The sequence below is a fragment of the Amphimedon queenslandica genome, unplaced genomic scaffold (genome assembly GCF_000090795.2).
Source record: "Amphimedon queenslandica unplaced genomic scaffold, v1.1 AMPQUscaffold_13211, whole genome shotgun sequence".
Lineage (NCBI taxonomy): Eukaryota > Metazoa > Porifera > Demospongiae > Haplosclerida > Niphatidae > Amphimedon > Amphimedon queenslandica.
Window position 1 is genome coordinate 17873 of NW_003546553.1, and position 21243 is coordinate 39115.

The following is a 21243-nucleotide window of genomic DNA, read 5'->3' on the forward strand; positions in this document are numbered from 1 at the left end:
TACTTCATACTAGACGTTACTATTAATAGCTAGTTACATGATGCTCATCTATTACAGCACACTTATGATCCTTGGAGTGATTCCTATATGTGAATAAAGACCAATCCTATAGTTTTAAGAAGTGAAAAGGTGGTCATAATCATCCACACTCCAGCTGCAACATGACAACTGAGTGAGTTATTCCACCGTACCTGGTTCTGACGGACTGAGACTAAGTCTGATGATAGAAATTAGTTATAGGACTCAGCTGAATAGACTTCTGTCTTGATAGCAACGGAGGGGCAAGCGCCCTGGCTCCTGAAAGCAAAATTTAGAAAAACGGGAATTGCCAATGAGTAAGAATATTCCTATGATAAAATGCTATAAAAGCCAAAACAGCAACCAAAGAGCTTACGGAAGAGATAAATAGAGTATACTGAAACAAAAGGATAGCTCAAAGTGGTTCTCACAGCTAGAATGGCTGGATAAAAAGACAAGATTGCTCAGCCTGTCCTTCTTACAAAAATCCGCCATTTTACCACCAACTCAGGTGCGCGTTAATTAGAAAATTTTCATTGAATAAGGTCCATTAAAATTAACAATAATAATAATTAAGAGCTCCTACTTGTTCTGGTACGTTCGAACGATATTTCTTATAATGCCCTAAGAGTGAGTTGGGGTCCCAGTGAACGCAGCTGGCAGCCAGCCACTGTATGTCTGAGAGGAGTTGGCCCAGTTCATCAAACATCAAAGCAGAGTAAAGGTGAGGGATCAACTTCTGATGTATGTAGCCGTCCGGGTTCAACTTAGAGAAAACACTATTACAATTATCACTGTAACTATGATTGTAAAACGAGAAAAAAAATCATCAATTTTTAGAAATTATATTAAAAATATACAATGTACATGTAGCTGTACATTAACTTCATACTAAATCATACATGCACAGTATATATTATGCATTACCTTTGTACTAGTTCCTGGTGGTATGTTACTTGTTTTTCATTAGGTACAGTGTCTTGAAGGTATTCAATGATGAGATCATGGACTGTGAATGAGAGGAAGCCTTGAGTCGATTTAGTGCTCACTGCTTTCTGTGCCAATGACCAACCAACAATTGCTAGAAAGAAAAAAAAACATCAAAAGAACATCAATATGTACATGTACATGTAATTTAAAATTTAATAAAATTGGGGGTGATTTCAGAGCCAATTTTCAGAAAAAAACATGGGCTATAGCCTTTGCTTTTTTTCTAAAAATTGGCTCATTTTACAAAATGCTCATAACTCGAAATTTTTTGTCAAAAACAGCTCAAACTTTCGACATAGCATAATACTGTAAAAGCATATCACAAATGTCATAAAGAATTGGTTAATTTGACTCCACCTACTCATCATAATTTCCTCAGCATCATCAGGCTCCTCATTCCACAGTATAGCCAGTACTTCAGTAGTAATAGTAATGTCTGGATCAAACACTACCAGCATGTGAAAGTGTTCCCTGACGTCCTGTGGGAGCCCTTCCTCACTTAAACCAATGGAAGCATTAAGAGTATCCTGTAATGAATGAATGAATGTACGTGTGTGTTCAGTAACTTGTTTACTTCAATTTATGTACATGTATGTGTATGTGCATGTGCAATATGCGATGAATAACACAATAACATTCATAATAAATAAATAACAAATAAAAGCAACAATAAAAGCAACAAATATACAGTATGTAAAAGCAACAAATAAACATGTTCAAATATAATTAAAGGCTTACCTTTGCTTTTCCCCTCTTGGTTTCACTACTCCTCCTCCTAACAGTCCCAGGGGTGGTAATGGAGGATGCCTTCACTGCTAGAGTTCCTGTACGCTTCTTCTTAAGCCTCTCAACCACACTCATCCAACGAGCTGGAGTGAGGTTCCTTTTCAGACTAGCACCTTTTAAAATAGACACAACAATTATATTGCTATGCCTAATGCAACGCCCATTTAATTAATTAATACTCCACCCACTCACTTATTTAAAGCACTCACTTATAATATCTAAGGCAATGGGTGATCCATAACAGAGTCTTATGATATCTGATGCTGCTGAGGGTAAGTCTTCAACTGATAGACCTGTTGCTTTAGATAATAAGTCTTTCCCTTCGTCAACAGTAAAACCCTAAAAATAGACAACATAATGACTTGCTATTGTAAAACCAGGAACTATTATTATTGTATTACTGTATGCATCAGGAAAAATAATTTCCCTACTATAATAATATCATGACCAGGCTCACCTCCATTATTGAGACCTTGTATACGTTGTTTGTCTGTATTCCGTTTGCAATGTCGGCATTTCTTGATGTAATGAGAGTTCGGCAACGAATAGAGAAGGCTTGAGCTGTCTCGGACTCCCAGACATCATCAAGGATGAGTAAAGACTGCGGGTACTGCTCAGCCATTACTGTCTGTTGAGAAGGGGAAAAGGAGAGAGAGAGAGAGAGTAAGAAATTTAAAAAATTAAGGTGAGAATGAATACCTTTAATACAGTACATTACGAGACCTTTTACCTGTAAATAATCTTTAGCTGACTCAAGGTTATTAGGACGATATTTGTCTTTATCCATTCTCAGGATAAAATTCTGCATCTTTTCAAGTAAAGCATCATTACTAATCCCACCATCACTAGTCGTCATACTACCAACACTCAGCCAGTAGACGCCACCAATGAACACATCACGGAGCAATGATAGACTACGAACTGATTCAGCAGCCAAAACAGTTTTTCCTACAAAAATATCAAAAATATGTATTCAGTAAATTATAAAAAATACACCATAAAATACTTCATTTATGATGCATGTACTTAGTAAAAAAATACATTCATGCAGGAAACCACAAAATGAGCTAAACAGCATATGCTTCATGAGCTGACAAGCACTACAATACAGTTCAGTATACGGTATTTGGAAATTGGAGCAGCTTTCAAAATACAAATACATCACTTTACGCGTATTCATTCTCACCATATCCTGGTAAGCCAGATAGCAAGACCCAACTGTCAGTATTCATCAGTTTCCGGAGTTCTTTCCTAATGCTACGTATGAGCTCAGTTCTCCTAACGTAATACTGTGGGGGTGGAGGAACATGACCTTTCTTAAGGATATCCTCAACTAGAAAAAGAGAGAGAGAGGGAGAGGGAGAGAGAGGAAGAGAAGTCATGAAATAGCTAGTGCGTATATATTATAGTACACCCGATGATAACAATAATCAGTCGAACTCATCTTCTCTTATTATTACATTACTATATACATTTCCTTTGCTTAACTGTCCAGATCACTGCCTAATCAGCCCACCACACAAGAATAACAAAAAACATGGCTCTAAACTCTGCACTCCTGGCATATTCCAGATTACAAGGAAAGCAAAATCAAGCATGCACAAACAAAGTGTCAAGATTACACTAAAAGTCATTAAAACATTGCGTGAACAGTGCATCAACAGTGCATTATCTCCCTTACCATATTTCTTTTCATCTGTTCCGCCATTCACTACACCAGTCCCAACTAGTTTATGTCCTAAATCCTCATAGACCTCGGTCTCTTTCAAAATATCAACAAATCTGTGATAAGCATCGGAGCCACGAGCCGTCAACAACTTTAGAAACCTTTTGTTCCTCTCTTGAGCGTCCGCTGTTGACACAATGTTCTCACTCTCATCAAAAGTGATCACGCCCTCGCTAATTAAATCAGGTAGGATATTGGCTATGTCTAATGTACGGAGTATGGTCTCTTCGTGAAGTCGGAGTCTCGCTCGGTCTTCCTCTGTCAGTAATTCGTGGGATGACGAGAAACTTGGAGGTTTTTCTATAGATTCCTCGAGTTTGATAATCACATGATCAATGTAGCCACCTTCGTCGGAATTTATCTTTACTAAAACGTCAAAAACCTTCTTAAATATGTCTGGATACCCGTTGTATCGTCTGTGAAAGATCCCAAGGAGCTTGCCGATTTTCTGCGTGTCGGTACTAATGGATTCCACTTGCTCTTTCTCGGTCAACGTTATCAATTCCTCGGTAAAAAGAGTCTGAATGAGCTCAAAGGGGGTGAGTTTTCTGACCAGACGACTGTGGTTGGCTATAAAGGACAGCCTGTAGTCCTCGGAGCTCATCTTGGAAGCAGATCTCGAAGCAGATATTGAAAATAAACAGGCTGACTCATCACTAGAAAATGCCAATTTGTTCCACGTGAACTCCGGTTACTCCCGTAAACTCAAGGTAAATCCCTATGATAAACACCCCATGGGAGGTGCTTATCTATTTTAAATTTATAAACATAATTATTCATGGGACATACTAGTAGTATTTCGTTGCATGGCTTCATCATTATCATTAACATCAAACAAAATTATTCATGAGTAGTTTAAAATTAATTTTGATTTACAATGGGTAAAAAACATGATTCAAATGATGGTGAATAATACACAAGTAAAAAAAATATTAATCTTAAAATTTCAAAATGACACTGAATATTATTATATTCAATAACAAGAAACATAAAAGTAAGATATATGAAGTTTGCTATTACTGTAGTGTTGGTAATAATAATTATATGCAAGTTAAAATACATGCACAGTTTCATCACAGGCCACGTACAGGAACCCATCCTCATCAACAGCAATGCCACAAGGATTAACCATACTTAGTCCTATACTGAAGCAATCAACAAACTCACTCGAAACTCGAAACATAGACACTCGATGATTACCAGACTCACACACGTATATCTTCCCATTGGAGTCAATGGTGATACCCATCGGGTGGTTGAGCTTTCCTTTCTGCTGTCCTTGACTCCCGATTTTACCGCGGAACGATCCATTCCGAGTGAATATCTGTATGCAATGCTGTCGGCGGTCAGTAATGTAAATGAATCCGTTATCATCAAAAGCAAGGTCCCAAGGATCGTGCAAAGATCCCAGTCCGTAGCCAGCTGATCCAAAAGAGCTAACGTACTCGAGACTACGAGTGAGAATGACGACACGATTGTTACCTCGATCAACCACATACACAAACCCGTCATTACCAATCTTTACGTTGCTCGGAAGATGGAGCTTCTTGGAATTCTGCGTCTCCTTGTATTCAGCTAGGAACGAGCCCTCGGGGCTGAGCTTCTGAATCCGATCGTTCTTGCTATCAGCAACATATATGCAGCCATCTTTGTCAATGGCGATTCCAGTTGGGTGGCTAAAGTTACCTTGATCTCTTCCATACTCACCTATGACACTTGTCTTCTTGTTTTTGAGTCCAATTATTGAGACTGAGTGTCTGTTCTCTTCGCATATGATGAGCTGGTGAGATTTTGTGATAGCGAGAGCTTTGGGTCCCTGGAGCTTATTGAAAGACTTGATTGGCTTTTGAAGGTGGGTTCCGTTGGGTTTCACGTAAAAGTGATGAGGACTCCCGTTAATGTGCTTCCCCCCAAGAAGAACTCTGACAAGATACCTCCCTCTCTCTGAGAAAGAGCACTGGAGCTTAGCAAACCCATTACTACTAACAGCAATGGCTGCTGGACATACAGACCCATCTCTCAGGGACTCTATCTCAGCTACAACCTCATCCATTGGATTGTCCTTTGTCTTGTAGAAAGCTGATGAGAGAGATATGTAAAAGCAAATAATCTCTCCAACATTGAAATTATCACCAGAAGCATGTAGGACGCTCCCATCACTTATCCTAATGGATCCATCAAGAGCATCCAAGGCCTTCTCCTTAAAACTGAAGTGAATTTCTGGCTCTTCAACTGGTTGGAGATCAAGTGTTGAAAACTCTTTCTGTAGCTCGGTTATGCGTCTCTTCATATTCTTCTCGAGCATAAAAAACTCTGTGATGTGATTCCCATCGACTGCTTCGCTGACAAAGCTAATGCAGCTGTTAATCTTCATCATCATTTCTTCAAGATTATGCTTCTGATTTGACAGCAACAGTACCTTCTCTGTCAGCCTGTCGGTCAGTTTCCCACTCATCTCATCGCGTTTGAGTGCTACCATTTTCTCCAACTTCTCAAGAACCACAAGCAACTGTGCTTCAACAGCTCGACCCTCACCAGAGTAATTCTCCATGATCCTATCAATGACATTGATAGCACCGTGGAGTTGTCCTGGTAGACCATTGATGGAATCAAGGTCTTCACTGAGGCCTTTCTTGTGTGATTTTACTGATTCATCTGAATGGAAGCACTTATGATCACGATGAGTCTTTAAAATACACTCGTGACAGACAAGGCTCTCACAAGTCTCACAGAAAGCAGTGCACTCGTTTCCTTTGTGGTCCTCGCACAGCTGCTTCGTAACAGTGACGGGGACGTAGCTATCATAAACGTCCTTTAGCTCTGCCAGTTTTAGTGTTTTGTGGTCTTTCAGCTCAGACCAGTTACCATGTATCTTCTTGCAGAGGTCACAGATAAACTTGTTGCAATTGGTACAAAAAGCAACAGCACTCGTTTTGGTACCAACGCAATTCTGACACAAAGGGGTCACCTTCCCGAGTGCTTTCTGCTTGAATTTATGATAAGACAGAAGGCGATTGATTTGAAAAGCTTCAGGCAGATCAGCGAGCGATTTCTCTAGACTTGAAATGTTTTTGTGACACTCGGGACACGTTAAATCAATCATTCCAGACTCATCTTCGTTGATGGTAACGAGACAAGCAAGACAAAAAGAGTGGAGACAGGGTAGGGTCTTTGGGCTGGAGTACTGCTTGTTACATATTGAACAAGTGATCTTGTTCCTCAGGGACTCCGAATCAATGTTCATCGTTACTGATGCCTCTGCCATCACGTACAGTGCTTTGATATCCAGTTCTTGTACCTGTGAAGGAGTAAATAAAGGAATGAAGAGGATGGTGAGACGAATGGTGGGAGTGCGTGTGATACAGTGCATAATTATAATTGGTTCACTAAGCAGGTAGTCTAGTGGAATGGGTAATCACACCATATAAGATGTTCAATGTAACAATGACTTAGTAAACTGATACTGTGGGATATGACCTGAATCCTAAGTAACGGAAATATGCAGACAGGCAGGTGAGACTAGTAACATCCAACAAATCATCACTGGATAAATATTTCATCTTATTAGTACAAGCAAACATGTATCCCTATGGCTCCAATTCTCTATCGTACTATGATGTCGGAAATGTTTTCAGTCAGACATTTCTTGAAATTGCTATTGCTATGTATCACATTTTACCTCAGTAAGCCTATCAGTATAATTGTGGGTGGATGTGACCATAGTACATGTACTTGGACCACATGAAAGGACAAAGAGATCCAATTACCAGGTCTGCTCCCAGACAAGACAAAGCATGGTATGCACCATGGAACACACAACTCTACATCACTTGGATCACACACAAGTTTAACTCGTTGGGCTTGCGGTCATACACAAGACACAAACACAGGCATCATGCCACAAGACTTTGTATAAACATTTAAACTAGATTCATGCACCTCTATCACACAAAAATTCAAAGAATTTACAAAGAGATCCAGGCCAATGGTCATGCACGAGAAACTCCTACATAATCTCACAGCTATGAGTGCAACATGTAATTTGTGATACTGGACACTAATGAGCATGAAATGAGATTCCTTGCAGCACAAACAAAACTGAAAAATTGAGTCTGAGCAGTGAGTGAGTGAGTGGCATATAGAGGCATAGCTGCATAGAATAGTGACATACACTTTGTAAGTCTATAGTTGCATCTGGTAATAATTGATACGTGATGTTAATGTAAGCTGTGGGAAAGCACTACCAGTGTCAATCAATGAGGAATGTGTTGATGTGTGTACACTGCATGCAAGGAAAGACTGTGCACCTGCCCTGTGATGCATGGCTAACTCCTGTTTGCAGATTAGCGTTTGAGTGTATAATAGGAGGTGATTACAACAATTTAGGAGCAATGGGACAATATTGACATGATACACACACCTGCCTCGTTCAAGTAAAAATTATTTTTAGTTAATTAAATTTATAACTAGTTTACTGGCCATTTATATACTCAAATACACTTAAAGATATCATTAGCAAACTTACAAGGACTTGTTTTCTCTTTAACAATCGTTCCTTGTCTTCTCGTCTTAGAGCAAGAAGTGAAAACACCTTGGACAGCACTGCTCCCGTCTGCAAGAAACATCTCAATTTAAAGCAAAATTGGATGGGCGTGGAATAGGCGTGGCTTAAAAGATTTGTGTGTTTGTTTATATAGCGTGCATGAGAATGGACTTCACTAAGGATTCTCTGGAGCTAAGCATTGATCATCATTCAAGTTCAATCACCTCAAAGGATACAAAAGATAGTAAGGATTGTGGTACCTAAGCTTTCTTAGTTTTACAATATTACAATTTCAATATTGATTGTTTGATTTGTTTCCTCTGGGGTATGTGGGTGTTTGGATGAATTGACTGAATGGTGTACATACAAGACAAGTACAATAATACACATGTGCAATTGTGCACTGTTATACTCTAAAAATATTTTCTTAGAACAGGCGCTTGTACTTTCAGCTTGGGAGAAATGGATGATTGATAAAGCAAGGAAGGACAAAGAGCGCCATAAAGCTGCAATTGCTGCACGAGTGAGTAGTAGAGTTAAAGTGAGTATCATGTGATGTATGTTAGATTGAAGCTGATATGAGAGCACGTGAAGAAAGGAGGAAAGATAAAGAAAGGAAGAGAAGAGCCGACCAATGTCACAGGGTATGGGTCGAGAAAAAGAAACAAGAATTAAAGATTGAGAGAGAAGAGAAAGAAACGAAGAAACAAGAAGAGAGACTACAGGCATCTGAAGTAAGGGAGAAAGAAATAAAATGGGCCATACTGTGTATAATTTATATTCATTGCAATCAATTGAGGGCATCAATATTAGTTTATCAGGAAATAACCATACACAGACTATTTTTTTAGTTATTTTTGTCAGATGCTTTGTGTATTAGCTACTGAGCTAATCTAATCAATTTATGATATTTGCAGAAAAAAGAGAAGCAAAGAGAAAGGTCACTGTCACTATACAAGCAATGGTGTAAAGTTAAGGACGAGGAAAAGGCACGGCAAAAAGCTCTAGAAGCAAAACAAGAAGATGAAAAGGTACAAGGTATACATTTATCTATTCATTTTACAATTTTCATTTTAGATAAAGACAAAGAAAGAGAGGCAGCTACGAGCAGAAGCAGCTTATAGGAAATGGCTAAGTGGTCTAACTGATAAAGAGCAATCATACTGGCAAAGACAGAATGACACATTTTCAATTTCACATGACTGGATTGGACCCCTGGATGACGAGAGATAGAACACATTAAAACAATCTCTTAGTAAAATTCAAACAAAAAAGGACTATTATAATTCATAGCATTATTAGTTATTTTGCAATGAATCACTTGCAAAATTGTCACTCATTAGTCACACTATATACAATCCTATGTTACGGGCTTCTTGATCTTGTCAGGGTCAAGTCTTGACATGTTGACATTGCTCATGATCATGTATTGCATTCTATTAACATTATAACAACTATATTTATATAATTTATTATACTACTATTATAATAGGAGTAGCTGCATGGCCCAGAAGTAAGACAATGTAGTATATGTAGTCTGAGTGATGGCCAGGTGTTCCTAACTAAGATAATCTTTGTGTTATCAGTTAATTCAGTTTCAGTGTATACATAATGTGAGTACTATGAATTAATACATTATGAGCAATCATAGTAGCTATAAGTTTTATATAAATCAGTTTTCTGGCATTTTAAACGTAGATGCAAAGTACATGTAGCACACACTTACAGTAATCCTGCATCGTTAGGATCAAAAGCATTCTTAACAACTTTGTGAATAGCAGCCAATGCTTCACTGTTGTCTGCCACAGTTCCAGGACAGAAATACTCTATCAATGTAATTGCTCTAGTCTCTTTAGCTGGTCCTTCTGAGTTATCAGCACATTGCAGATATGTGCTACTAGTGTGAGCATACAAGATAGTACTAAATGCATGGCCTTGGTCGGTCAATGCCTGCATTAAATTAAAATAGACCTTTGCTTACTGAGCATAGGAGGCTTACCTTGTTGATGTCATGTTGAAGTTGTTTGTAGTTTCCTGGTGAAGTGCCTCCATAAGGGCTGTATATTTTAATAACAAAGGTGTTGTCATCAAAAACAAGGGAAGGAACAAATTTTGGATCGGTTGGAATATTAGCCATGACTTAGCCGCGATTATTTTAAATCTGCAAAGAGTGCCAAAGACTGCCAGAGGGCTAGGTTTGGCCATACACGTGAGCGGAGATAATTAAATTCGATAAAAAATTAATAATAGCGTAGTTATAAATACCAAAGGAGTACAATGAGTGACAACAACTACATAGATGATGATGAGAACATACCAGTTGCTACCAATATTGCTGAAGATGAAGAAAACAATAACCTGGAAGGGAGTGGTAAGGAGCTACCATTACTGTAACATAATTGTAGGACTAAGTCTAAGACAAGAATAATACCGGTATTGTAATAGAGGATATGCGTGCTAAGTATATTCATTGCAAAATAAATGTATTCATTGCATACCGTAATAACTTTCAAGAAAAAGAAGCGTAACAGGGTAAAAAAATTCCTATAATTGATTTCACCACCTTGCAAATACAACTTGGTCATTATTAGGACTTATAGAGGTTCTCTCTACCTTCTAATGCTTCTAGAGAAGTCTTTAGACAGTATCTCTATGTTCTCTTGCTGTTAGAAAGCTCTTAACTTTGTCCCATGTGTAAGCCGCCATTTTGTTTGCCGTGACCACACCCACTCACGTAAAGGAGCGTGGGCGGGTGGTGGCTCCAACTCCAAATCTCCAATACGTGTATTCATATCTTTCCTGTGAATGATTTTGCCGATTTATAATGATATTCATTGGGATACCGTAAATGGAAAATTTTTCAGGCCGCCATTGTGGAGGTATACTATCATTAGTTACAATGGACCGACAAGCTAAAAACTGTCAATTCTACTTCTCCACGCCACTCCAGTGGCTCTAAACAGTTGCAGACTACTGAAAAGAAGATAAAGGTTGCAATTTTTTAACTTTTGAGACTATAACTGCTTGCTCTTCTTAGAAAACGGCAGAAAGTGTATCGAGCTCCATTGGAAACAGTGCAGCAATACCTCCACAATGGCGGCCTGTAAAATTTTCTATTTACGGTATCCAAATGAATATTATTATAAATTGGAAACGTCATTCACAGGAAAGATATGAATAGAAGAAATGTAAGTGTGGAGTCCTGTGGACATAGATAGCGCGACGGTGAATTCATAGATAATAGAGTAAATGAATTACTTTCATTTACTCTATTATCTATGGTGAATTCAATTATAGGAACGACCTGGGGGCTTCGCCCCCAGGTCGTTAAAAAATTGGTTCGTTGCAATCGTTGGACGTCAACTTTCCATTGGCAGCAATGGAGAAATGATAGAAAAAGGCTTGGTACCAGGAAACCGCTCTGTATTTCTTGATAGCAATCTTTCAGGTGACTACTAGACCCCATTAGATCCTCAGGATGCTTTATAAGCTTCCGAAAAAGGCCTCAAGAAGGTAGCAAGGCAAAAAAATGTGTTTTCCCCCCATTGAATTCTTAATAAACTTGACGTCCAACATGGCGGCCAATTTACTGTGTGGGTTGGATATACGGTACTTAAAAGCTATGAATATACTTAGCATGCATATCCTCTATATATACAGTTTAACTCTTGGCTGTCATCACTCATCAAAAGTCATCATTTGTATGGACCTTATAGTTACTGACTTACTGTAGGCTTAAATTTGTGTAGTTCCTAAAAACAACAAGTAAAACTTATCCTTGGATGATGTTTGTTTGTACTGAGTGTGGTCACAAAAATTATTCATTTTATTTTATTATAATGATAATAATTTTTATGCTTATCATCAATAACTCTACTTTATAATCTATTATATCAAACCATTATGTTAGTATCACTTAGTCTCACCCTACCTGTGACTAAGGGGTAGTCTCGCTAGCCAGACCGTTCCCTAACCTCATGTAGCCAGACCCATCCCTCTTTCTTGACATTGTTATTTTCAAACATAACCTTGAGACCAGTTAGTTTATACACCTGTTCAGTTGTGACAGTAAGCATTTTCAGTTTGAACAACGCCTTGAATCCCTTGATACTCTTTTGTTCCCTTCCTTATCTGGTCTACTCTACTCCTGCTGCATACTTTTATGCATAGATTAGCATTTATACAGTAGTAGATTCTTTACTGAGGTATTAATTCTATGATGTCACATGATTTTGAATTGCAAAAATGATAATACACACTAAACTTTTGAAGGCAAGAAATTAAGTTCACAGCACATCAAAGCATAGGCAAAGTAATTGTTTAAAAGTTGAGTAGTGGGTAATACATTGGGTGAGGCATGCAAAATTTTTATGTCTTTCCTTTTTTGGTACAGATGGCCCTATTGAAAATTTTGATGAAGATAGGTCAGAAGAAGGTGACAAATTAATCCATTCAGGTAGTATACAGTTTAATCATGACTAAAATAATTTTTGAATTAAGGCCCATGCATTTGACCATACATAACATATCTAGCCATTTTGATTTGAAACATTTTTCCAACTGTATCTAAGACTGCATAATCAAAAAATTATGCATCATTATTTGTCATATTGAATATTATTTCTTTTTGATTATGTATTTTGATAGTTACAAAGCCAAAAAAATGTCCTCAAGGATGGGTTTCATGCTATGTTGCTCTTTTCGTGGTCACTCTGATAGTTTTGATAGGAATGATAGTTTTTATCTTTATTCCAAAAGCTGGGACCTCTTCAACGCTTATCTATGAACCTGATGTTGTGTACATAAAATTGCCATCTAATGCACCTCTTATTGATGAACTGCACCTAAAAACTAATGGAACTTGCTACGGGACTTTATATTCCCCACCATGTGACCAAGTCAACGTTACATATCAGGATCATTATGTACCGACATCCGAGCATCACTATGACCATACCAATCACATATACTGCTTAAATGGGTCTGAATTTGTATTCAGTATAGAACCAGAGTTTAATGGAAAAACAGAGCAAGTCTGGGTTTTCACAGACAAGTATGCCAAGTTACGTAGAGAGCATAACTTTGACGTTAGTATTGACTGCAATAATCCTCCACCAGATTCAAAATGCAGACAGCTTGATCATGGAAATGTATCAATACCTGCTATACTGCCAGCTAATGTGGGTCAGTATTACTATGTCTTTTATAACTTGACTTCAGTTAGATTCTTTGTTCGTCGATATTACTATCCTTTCATAGAGAGCGATTATACTCCTTATATTCTTGGCCCTATCAACCATACCACTCCAATTACTGTCAAAACTCAAAAAGAATTCCAACCGCAGAATATTAAAGACCCAGAGACTTGTCTCTTCATGCACGTCAAGCAATGTGACAATACTCGTGATCCACAATACGTTAGCGTCATATCTGATCGTCGCAATGACTTGCTTGTTTGGTTTGGTGCACTCTTGGTCATTGCATTCCTGGTTATTTTTGTCGTGGCAATAGTACATTGTGCCATCAAGAAAGCATAATTTAGCAAGTATCATCAAAATCTGGCATATCAGCTTCTTAATATTGATACGTAACACATTAGTTAATTGTGAAATTGTTATGTGTGCTCTGCAGTCTTGAAATTAAAATATAATTTTTGTTAACTCAAGCAAACTAGTGATATTAGTATCATGATCATTATTTTCATTTATTAAAAAAACAAAGTATTATTATTATTGTGTGTGAGAAGACTCGGTGAGAGACTGAGAGAGCGATATAAGATTAGAAAGAACTGAAGAGCCTCATTTTAAACAGCGCTCAAAATACACAGATCCTACGTAGCCTCCTCTCATCGATTTTGATACATTCTGTTCAAATAGTCTACGATTTTGTCTCAGAACTTCAGCTGCATCTAAAGAACAAAGCAGAGCAAGTAATTCAGCTAAAGGCACTACTATTCTCTCTTTACCTTTATTGAGAGGATCATCTGGATTAGGTTCCTAAGTAAATAAAGGATTGGATTTATTTATTTTATTATGCAGAATCGTGTTGCATTGCATTTATTTAATTTTTAAAATGTAATTTCATTTACCAGGAAAAGGAACTGTAGTCCATATATGATTGAATTAACTGTTAAAACTGGTTTCCAGTCTTCTCTACATACAAAGGACATATCTATCATTACTATAAGTTACTAGCATTGGGAATACCTTAAAATATTAAGACACACGTTTCCCTCCAGGTCAATATTAGGATGATATACCTAAGACATAATGAATAGGAGAACGATGATTATGGGTATGTACATGAACATCTAGAAGACATTATGTCACATGCTCTTCTTTAATGAAATGTGCTATGACAATGGATTGCCATGTAATAGGCTATTTTGTTATCATCAATAATAAAGCGAAATAGAAGTAATTTGCACTATGTACACTATGTATAGTGACGATGTTAGAAAGTGCTAACCTGTGTCTCACATTTCACTTTTGGTGGTTCGTGTGGGTATGCTTGTAAAATCTGTGAGAGAAAGAGAGAGGAAACAGAGGGCAGACAAGAGGAAGTGATATCATAATTTGAAATGCTACCAAGGGAGTTATCAAACAATTTCATGTCAAAGAGATGGAGGATTAGAAATAGTTTACTATTGATAATGTAAAAAATAATACCTTAAAGCTAAATACAAAGCGACCGTTCCTGTAAAAACCCTGTATAAAAATAGGAGAGATATAATGAGACCACACCCATGTCAAAATTACCTCGTCTGGGCTGATAACTAATTTGAAGTTAAGGAGATCGTTTGGATCAGGGAAGTCCATCTGACAAGTCTTTGGAAGATTTAATTCAGCTAAATCTAAACCAGAAAAAATGTATAAATAGGACTTGCCAAAAGAACAAAGTTTGAACCTTTTTGTACTCTTAGAAAAGCAGCTGAAGTTTTGAGTGATGACTGGTGAGGAGTGGTGCCATCTTTTGCCTGCTGCTTCAGTGAGAACAGTTTAATCATTATCTATAATACAGGAGATAGGGAGAGTGTCTTTAAAAAAGAAAGAGAGGAGAGAGAGAGAGAGAAAGGATTTTCTTTTAAATATTATCAGCACTCTATCTGTTTATTAGGAGTGTATACGGTAGAAATGACTCAGCTAAAGTGTTTGCTGAGTCGATTGAGTGGGTGGTTTTACACAAACCCCGCCCACCACAGCTGTTTGTTATTTTTACCCAGTCTTGTTTACACCTTTGCACAGCAATAGTGTGGTTTACTCCGCCTATAGCATGCTCAATGGCTGCCAGATACAAAGTCGTTTTAGTTGGAGACAAAGACGTAGGGAAGACTTCTCTCTTTCACAGAGTCTTGTTTGGATATTTTAAAGACACGGACGAAGAAAACAGATCTACTCTTGGCTTTGATTGCTTTGAGAAGTCTTTCAGCGCACTAGGAGACCTTGTAGAGGTGAGTGTTTGTGAGGATGCTGACCTGTTAATCGATGCCTATTTACAGTTATAGATTGTGTAGTGGCTCTTATCTAGTACTCTAATCTTGATCTTATCTGTAGGCAGTTTTAAAACCTCATTATCAAAATTCTTGCTTCTTATAATTTGTTCATAATTGAGGAGCTTCCTTAAATGTTTGTAACACAATACAGCTTTATAGTCCATAATGCACAACGAATAGATACAAGCCAAAAGTACTATACTAGTTATTTTATAATAGGTAGAACTTAACGACAGCCCTGGGAAGACCCGTTTCGAGACCCATCAAATCTCAAGCTTATACAGGAGCAGCAATGCTGTACTACTGGTCTATAGTGTAGAGGATTTTGCATCATTTTCTAGCCTTCGCTGTTGGATGGAAGAATGCAGGTATTACATGAATGCCGTCGGACATCATAACATTCTATGGGTGCTAGTCGGAAACAAGTCAGACTTAGAATCGGACATCACGCCTGAGATGGTTGAAGATTTTGTCTCAGAGATGGAAATCGAGCATTCCTTTGTGGTCTCTGCTAAGACAGGGGATGGAGTCGAGGAAATGTTTGAGAAGGTGATAGAGGTAACACACGAAATGAGATTGAACAGTAAAGTAAATGTTGATCCTGATAGAGGAATCAAATTATCCTCAGAGGAAACAAATAGATCTAACCCTAGTTTTTGTTATTGTTAAAGTACTGATAATCATTATATTTCCGTTATATTATTCATAATTTATTATTGATTTTGTTGTATGAGGTATTTATGTTAAAATAGTGTGATCGTCAGTTAAATACAGTTCTTTGTTTGTGTGCATGCACAGAAATAAAGGAAAGGGAGCCTGATCTATATTGATAAGTTGGTGAGGAGGATTACTGAGAGCTTAGACAGACAGTTAAGTGATGTCACAAACTCTTGCCTAATGTCATCAAAATCTAAAAATACATGCATACTTATAAGGATCATGACATCAAGGAAAGACTTACTGGCTAATTCTTCACTGATATCATCTTCTTCAAATAAGGACATGAGGTATGACTGCCAGTGGTCAATGAGATTGTATGCAAACCATTGCCTTTCTTTGCTTCCAGGAAGCATCCCAGTGACATAGCGAACCATCTCTAGGTACCAGCTACAGCATATACATGCAATCTCAAGGCTAATTTTTAAATCTTGTCTTACCTAAGCTTTTGTGAGTTCCCATTCTCATTGTCTTCCTTGACACAAGAGTGTGCAAGGTAGTACATCATTACTGTCAGATCAGATACGTGTCCATTTACAGCTCTGTTACCTAGAATAGCCTGTGTGACGTCTGTACCTGCCAGCATTAGAAGCATTGCCACTTGTCCCAAACACCAGCCAGAAGGAGTAGCTATATAAAAGACAAATAATTATATACAAATATAAATACAGTGTATCCATGAGTGAATGGTTTTACTTGTCATTTCATCAAATACTGATATAATGGAATCCATGGACCATTCTTTCCTTAGCGTAAGTAGAACACGAAATCCTCTGGCAAGAGGACTCAAGTCTCTGTCCTTCTTCATGACCGTGGAGCCCTTGTTCAACTGTAAAGGACTAGTACAATCACAAGCATTTGACCAGAGTATAAAACCTATTCCAAAAAGAGGTTAATGGTGCTGAGGGTTTTGAAGCAACAGTTTAAAATTTTTAAGTACAGGGGCTTAAAAATTCATTAAAAAAATCTACTGACAATTCTCTGGGGTAAGGTATAATATACATGAATTGCAGCTTGTATTGTTTTACATCATACTATGATTAGATGACAGAGTGTGTGTGTATAGTAGCTATCATAATACCTGCACAGTCAGTTGGTCCAGCGAGCATATAGAGTAGTCTTGCTTGATGTGTTATTGGATGTCCTTTTAACAGTTGACTCAACCAGAAGCTGTACTCCTCATCGTTATGAGAAGGGCCCAGTAAAGTACTGCAGACTAGCTGTCTTACATCAGACTCATGTAAAGGCAGAACACCAGGTGACAATCGTAGAATGTGTGATATCTATAAACCAAAAATAATGCTGTTACTACCTAATGCAGGGTTTCCCACAAGATTTTGGTATAGTGCTCAGCTTCTTGTCAGCTCATGAAGTGTGCTATTTAGCTCACTTAGCACATTTTAGGGGAAACCCTGACCTAATGCATTTACCTTCTGGCACAATTTGGTTTTCTTTTCAAAGAAACAATATGCTCTCAGTTTGTCGTACTCTGACCATGTTATGATATATCGAAAAAACAGGCTCCCAAAGCACTTGTAAGCCACAGCATTTCCAGCAGTCCTTATCACAGCGTCACACAATGGCTTCTTCTATATGTTCACATGTGTACATTAATTTTCATTATAGTTGATTAATAACTTTACCATTTCTGAAATTTGGCTTGCTATTTTTAATCTTTGCCTCAAGTTTTTTGTGGCTGTTAACCTTCTAAACATGTTACCTAAAATATTTTAAAAGAAATAATAAGACTCTTTTCTTTAAATTTTACCTGCTTCGCTGTAATGTGCAGGCTCATACTTTCCATTCTGGTAAGCTATGACGTGCTTCAGACCAGCTCCACTTAATGCGTATGTAATGACACTCTCGTTTAGATCCTTTGATAAAGATGCCAGCATCGTCAGTGTCTCCCTGTCTAGGAGGCCAAAGATAAGATGGAGTATCTCGATAGGTAGGACAAATAAACTATTCGTTCTGTTGCGGCTCCCTCTTGGTACGTCATTATGAATTGTGAGCTCCTCTTCTGCTGGTGGGTCTGTGAATAGCTTTCTCTTGACTCTGTCCCGTATTTCCCGGGGAACTGAGTATGTCCTGCGCTGTTTCTTGCATCTAGGAGCCTGGAGGGTGTTTGGGTCTAAATTCTCTTCATTGTTGCAGTCAGGGGTCTCCATTTCTTTTGCTGGCCTTTTCCTATTGGTGTTGGTAGTAGGACAACTAAACCAGGAAGCGAAAGTTGAACGAAGGCCCGATGCAGCCATCTTGAGCATGGCAAGTATGGGAATGGGTCACTGAAATAAGCAGAACTTTTGATAGAGCCCTCTAGACTAGACTTAGTACAGTTCAGTAGACCAAATCTCCTGTTCACAAAGAACAATACCATGGCAACAACCGCCTTCAGACAAACAACATACAAGAAATGGCGCTCGCTTCATCATTTCGCTCCAGCTGGCAGCTTGTAAAAATAGCAGCTGTTTCAAATGCGTGGGAGGCTCAATGTAAAAAATGCGTGGGAGGCTCAAGTTTCTACCCACGCAGTTTAATATTCAAAATGGAGGATGATATGCCACCTTTCCTTAGTAGGTTAATAATTGTCCTTGGAAAGCCAAATAGTTTAGATATCGCCCTAAGAATGCTAAGGAATTGGAACAATAACTGCATTCCTTATGAGCATAGGGCTGTGTCCTGTACTTGTTCAGTGCTGAGTAGAAGAAAGGAAGATACACAGAGAACTGTTTGTCAAGGCTTTGATTGGAATTGTGTGCTAGAGTACCTCATAGCTAAGACAGCTGCATTACATGAGAATGAAATAATTTTGTAAGTTAAATACCTTGACTGATTACGTATGATAAAGTATATTTTGTAGGAGCTCACGTTTCACTTCCAATCTTTCCGAACATGTCCAGATTCAATTTTTAAATCTTCTTGTTTCTCTTCATGACTCCATACCAGCTGAAGTTTTAACAAAATTCATAGAACAAATAAACAGCGAAACAATTGAAAGTGACTGGATAAAGTATCTTTTGAAAAAGCTGGCAAAATTAGTGACTAGCAATGCTGCAGTGTCATCATTACCAGTGACCACTGTTGATAAAATTAAAAACATTTTTTCTACTGCAAATGGAGATAATGTAGAATTGGCAACCACCAGTGCAGTCTCTGTAAAGAGAAAAAGGGAACGAATAGCAGATAGTGATGATGAAAGTGAAACTGATATTGGAAAAGCCAAGAGTAAGTAACATGCTATGTATGAACATAATTATTTTATTTTTAACAGAAAAACGTGCTAAACTAGCAGATTCAGTATCACAGCAAGACTTATTATTACATGATAATACTGAGATAGGTCAACCTGTAATACCTGAGGTTGTAGTGCCTGAGGATATGGAACTTGAAACTTCTGCAATGCCAGATTTATTAACTGAAGTTATGATACCTAATGATATCAAGGTATACAATACTGGTATTTTATTTTTGCTGATTTTTTTACATTATTGTAGGTTACTATTGAAACTATCAAGAACAAATGGAGCAAGGGACAAGTAGGTTTTCAGTTATACTATACTTAGTTATCAGTAAAGAATAATTATATTAAATAGAAAGTATCAAGTGATTTGTTTCAAAAGGTGATCAGTTTGTCACCTCAACAAGTAAGCTAGCTATAACTTGAACAATGTTGAAGCATTGAGTCGTATTTTAAGTTTAATAGCTGCTTCCAAGATTTGTCAGAGTCAAGTATAAAAGCTGCAATCACCAATGTAATGTTCAATAATTATGTACTCAAACTCACTCTCATTTAACCTTTAGATAACTGATGAGAGCATGACTGATGTAAGCCATCAGTCCCTAATCTGTTGCTTAGAGAATCTCATTGTTCCTTTTGTATGTATGCATGTCAATTCAACTAATCAATTATTTATATAGTTGCTGTCATTGCAAAAAAATTCATCAAGAGGGTTGCTTCTTGGTATTACTAATATCATTGAAAAGTTTCCTTTAGCATCACTGGAAGGCATTCTGTATCCTTTAATGCTCTCGCCTGCATTTAGTAAGTACCTAAATGCATAGTCAGTATTAGTATTCCTTTTACCAGATACATGTCAATGTGAGCTTTTGTGTCAGCTACTCAAGGATGCAATCAATAATGAACAAAGAGATGATCTTTGGAGGTATAGCCATTAATGATACTCAGCAAATTTGTCTATTTTTATTAGCAAGTTGAATGACGCAAAAGAGAATTCCAAAGGAGGTAAATAATTTTGTGCATTTTGTGTTATTGTTAGTATAGAGCCTTTCCTTTGGAATGAACAACACATACAAGTATTGCAACTTCTAATTGAGAAAGTAATGCATTGCATTCTTGTTTTTTTGCTTTCATAGTAATTATTATTATTATTTAGGGAGTGAGTGATATTGGTGCCCCTAACTGTGTAGAATCATTGCAAGCCAATGCTGGCTACCTCACAAGCTCACTGAAATTTGCTAAACTGTTAGTGACCTTGCTTAGCAAACATGGCAGTGAGGTGGGCACATAATTATCAATTATCATTTGTTTATTTTAGAGCTATAGTATACTATTATATTGATAGCATAATGAGTACTATAGCTTATCTATACTTTTAGTTGTAACTGTTGACTTATTTCGTTTTGCAGTTTATTGACCATACTACTGTACTGATTGACATCATCTCTGGCAACAACACTCCACTTAGAAATAAATTACAAAAAACAGTTGAAGCTATATGTAAACTTTGAGTCATTTAGCATTATATTATGTAAATCAATTATTTGGCACAGTAATGCATGCAACAAGCCATGTATCTCAGTCCTGATAATAGACGTAGGATTTACTAAGAGTCAGTGTTAATCCAGAGTCAGTTTTGATGGGTTTCCCAGTGACACCTCTATGATGCTTCACCAGCTCCCTGACACTGCCAAATCCTTCAGCACCAGGTAAATCATCACCTAGAATGTACT

General features: G+C 37.5%; 9 protein-coding genes and 1 long non-coding RNA gene across 12 annotated transcripts in view; 4 read left to right on the plus strand and 6 right to left on the minus strand.

The window, feature by feature from the left end:
* LOC105313814 (apoptotic protease-activating factor 1-like) overlaps positions 1 to 4162 on the minus strand; it is a 10123-nt gene extending 5961 nt beyond the window's left edge. Inside the window, exons 1-9 of the mRNA XM_020000155.1 lie at positions 3476 to 4162; positions 2981 to 3127; positions 2525 to 2742; positions 2252 to 2422; positions 2004 to 2133; positions 1747 to 1907; positions 1370 to 1535; positions 946 to 1099; positions 605 to 818 (exon numbers count right to left, since the gene is read on the minus strand). Coding sequence (XP_019855714.1) covers positions 605 to 818; positions 946 to 1099; positions 1370 to 1535; positions 1747 to 1907; positions 2004 to 2133; positions 2252 to 2422; positions 2525 to 2742; positions 2981 to 3127; positions 3476 to 4124 — 2010 coding nt within the window. The 5' untranslated portion in view covers positions 4125 to 4162. The remainder of the gene's footprint in view (positions 1 to 604; positions 819 to 945; positions 1100 to 1369; positions 1536 to 1746; positions 1908 to 2003; positions 2134 to 2251; positions 2423 to 2524; positions 2743 to 2980; positions 3128 to 3475) is intronic.
* On the minus strand, positions 18 to 582 carry LOC109584413 (uncharacterized). Its single transcript, XR_002185990.1, has 3 exons — positions 395 to 582; positions 192 to 347; positions 18 to 106 (listed from the first exon to the last, which is right to left on the minus strand). It is a non-coding gene; the product is annotated as an uncharacterized LOC109584413 (long non-coding RNA).
* A 219-nt stretch (positions 4163 to 4381) lies between the features above and the next one.
* On the minus strand, positions 4382 to 8121 carry LOC105313815 (E3 ubiquitin-protein ligase TRIM71-like). The gene is made up of 2 exons (XM_011407550.2): positions 8046 to 8121; positions 4382 to 6818 (listed from the first exon to the last, which is right to left on the minus strand). The coding sequence occupies exon 2, from the start codon at positions 6783 to 6785 to the stop codon at positions 4572 to 4574; it is 2214 nt and encodes a 737-aa protein (XP_011405852.2). The 5' UTR covers positions 6786 to 6818; positions 8046 to 8121; the 3' UTR covers positions 4382 to 4571.
* Positions 8122 to 8140: 19 nt separating this feature from the next.
* On the plus strand, positions 8141 to 9414 carry LOC105313816 (golgin subfamily A member 6-like protein 6). 2 transcript variants are annotated; one of them, XM_011407551.2, is made up of 5 exons: positions 8141 to 8307; positions 8495 to 8586; positions 8630 to 8797; positions 8981 to 9094; positions 9141 to 9414. In XM_011407551.2, exons 1-5 carry the CDS (start codon positions 8223 to 8225, stop codon positions 9294 to 9296), a joined length of 615 nt encoding a protein of 204 aa, XP_011405853.1. In that variant the 5' UTR covers positions 8141 to 8222; the 3' UTR covers positions 9297 to 9414. The 2 variants fall into 2 exon arrangements, with proteins under 2 accessions (XP_011405853.1, XP_019855719.1); XM_020000160.1 differs by having other exon boundaries at positions 8981 to 9101; positions 9147 to 9227.
* Positions 9294 to 10287, minus strand: LOC109584416 (uncharacterized). 2 transcript variants are annotated; one of them, XM_020000162.1, is made up of 3 exons: positions 10063 to 10287; positions 9790 to 10013; positions 9294 to 9499 (listed from the first exon to the last, which is right to left on the minus strand). In XM_020000162.1, the coding sequence occupies exons 1-3, from the start codon at positions 10198 to 10200 to the stop codon at positions 9424 to 9426; spliced, it is 438 nt and encodes a 145-aa protein (XP_019855721.1). In that variant the 5' UTR covers positions 10201 to 10287; the 3' UTR covers positions 9294 to 9423. The 2 variants fall into 2 exon arrangements, with proteins under 2 accessions (XP_019855721.1, XP_019855720.1); XM_020000161.1 differs by having other exon boundaries at positions 9294 to 9517.
* Positions 10288 to 10319: 32 nt separating this feature from the next.
* Positions 10320 to 13885, plus strand: LOC109584415 (uncharacterized). The gene is made up of 3 exons (XM_020000159.1): positions 10320 to 10434; positions 12457 to 12519; positions 12711 to 13885. Exons 1-3 carry the CDS (start codon positions 10341 to 10343, stop codon positions 13598 to 13600), a joined length of 1047 nt encoding a protein of 348 aa, XP_019855718.1. The 5' UTR covers positions 10320 to 10340; the 3' UTR covers positions 13601 to 13885.
* Positions 13711 to 15171, minus strand: LOC100632967 (NEDD8-conjugating enzyme Ubc12-like). Its single transcript, XM_003388719.3, has 8 exons — positions 14970 to 15171; positions 14822 to 14916; positions 14732 to 14770; positions 14532 to 14582; positions 14270 to 14322; positions 14152 to 14215; positions 14029 to 14059; positions 13711 to 13971 (listed from the first exon to the last, which is right to left on the minus strand). Exons 1-8 carry the CDS (start codon positions 15067 to 15069, stop codon positions 13862 to 13864), a joined length of 543 nt encoding a protein of 180 aa, XP_003388767.1. The 5' UTR covers positions 15070 to 15171; the 3' UTR covers positions 13711 to 13861.
* A 57-nt stretch (positions 15172 to 15228) lies between these two features.
* On the plus strand, positions 15229 to 16307 carry LOC105313817 (ras-related protein Rab-43-like). The gene is made up of 2 exons (XM_011407552.2): positions 15229 to 15513; positions 15775 to 16307. Exons 1-2 carry the CDS (start codon positions 15343 to 15345, stop codon positions 16222 to 16224), a joined length of 621 nt encoding a protein of 206 aa, XP_011405854.1. The 5' UTR covers positions 15229 to 15342; the 3' UTR covers positions 16225 to 16307.
* Positions 16308 to 16353: 46 nt separating this feature from the next.
* On the minus strand, positions 16354 to 18716 carry LOC109584414 (F-box only protein 47-like). Its single transcript, XM_020000158.1, has 8 exons — positions 18041 to 18716; positions 17916 to 17992; positions 17703 to 17861; positions 17354 to 17555; positions 16969 to 17148; positions 16713 to 16902; positions 16517 to 16662; positions 16354 to 16465 (listed from the first exon to the last, which is right to left on the minus strand). Exons 1-8 carry the CDS (start codon positions 18534 to 18536, stop codon positions 16377 to 16379), a joined length of 1539 nt encoding a protein of 512 aa, XP_019855717.1. The 5' UTR covers positions 18537 to 18716; the 3' UTR covers positions 16354 to 16376.
* An 84-nt stretch (positions 18717 to 18800) lies between these two features.
* LOC100633311 (uncharacterized) lies at positions 18801 to 21090 on the plus strand. The gene is made up of 13 exons (XM_020000154.1): positions 18801 to 19083; positions 19133 to 19497; positions 19544 to 19716; positions 19767 to 19808; positions 19866 to 19916; positions 19968 to 20024; positions 20074 to 20148; positions 20191 to 20314; positions 20360 to 20435; positions 20481 to 20515; positions 20555 to 20610; positions 20667 to 20789; positions 20920 to 21090. The coding sequence occupies exons 1-13, from the start codon at positions 18818 to 18820 to the stop codon at positions 21019 to 21021; spliced, it is 1545 nt and encodes a 514-aa protein (XP_019855713.1). The 5' UTR covers positions 18801 to 18817; the 3' UTR covers positions 21022 to 21090.
* The last annotated feature ends 153 nt before the right edge of the window (positions 21091 to 21243 follow it).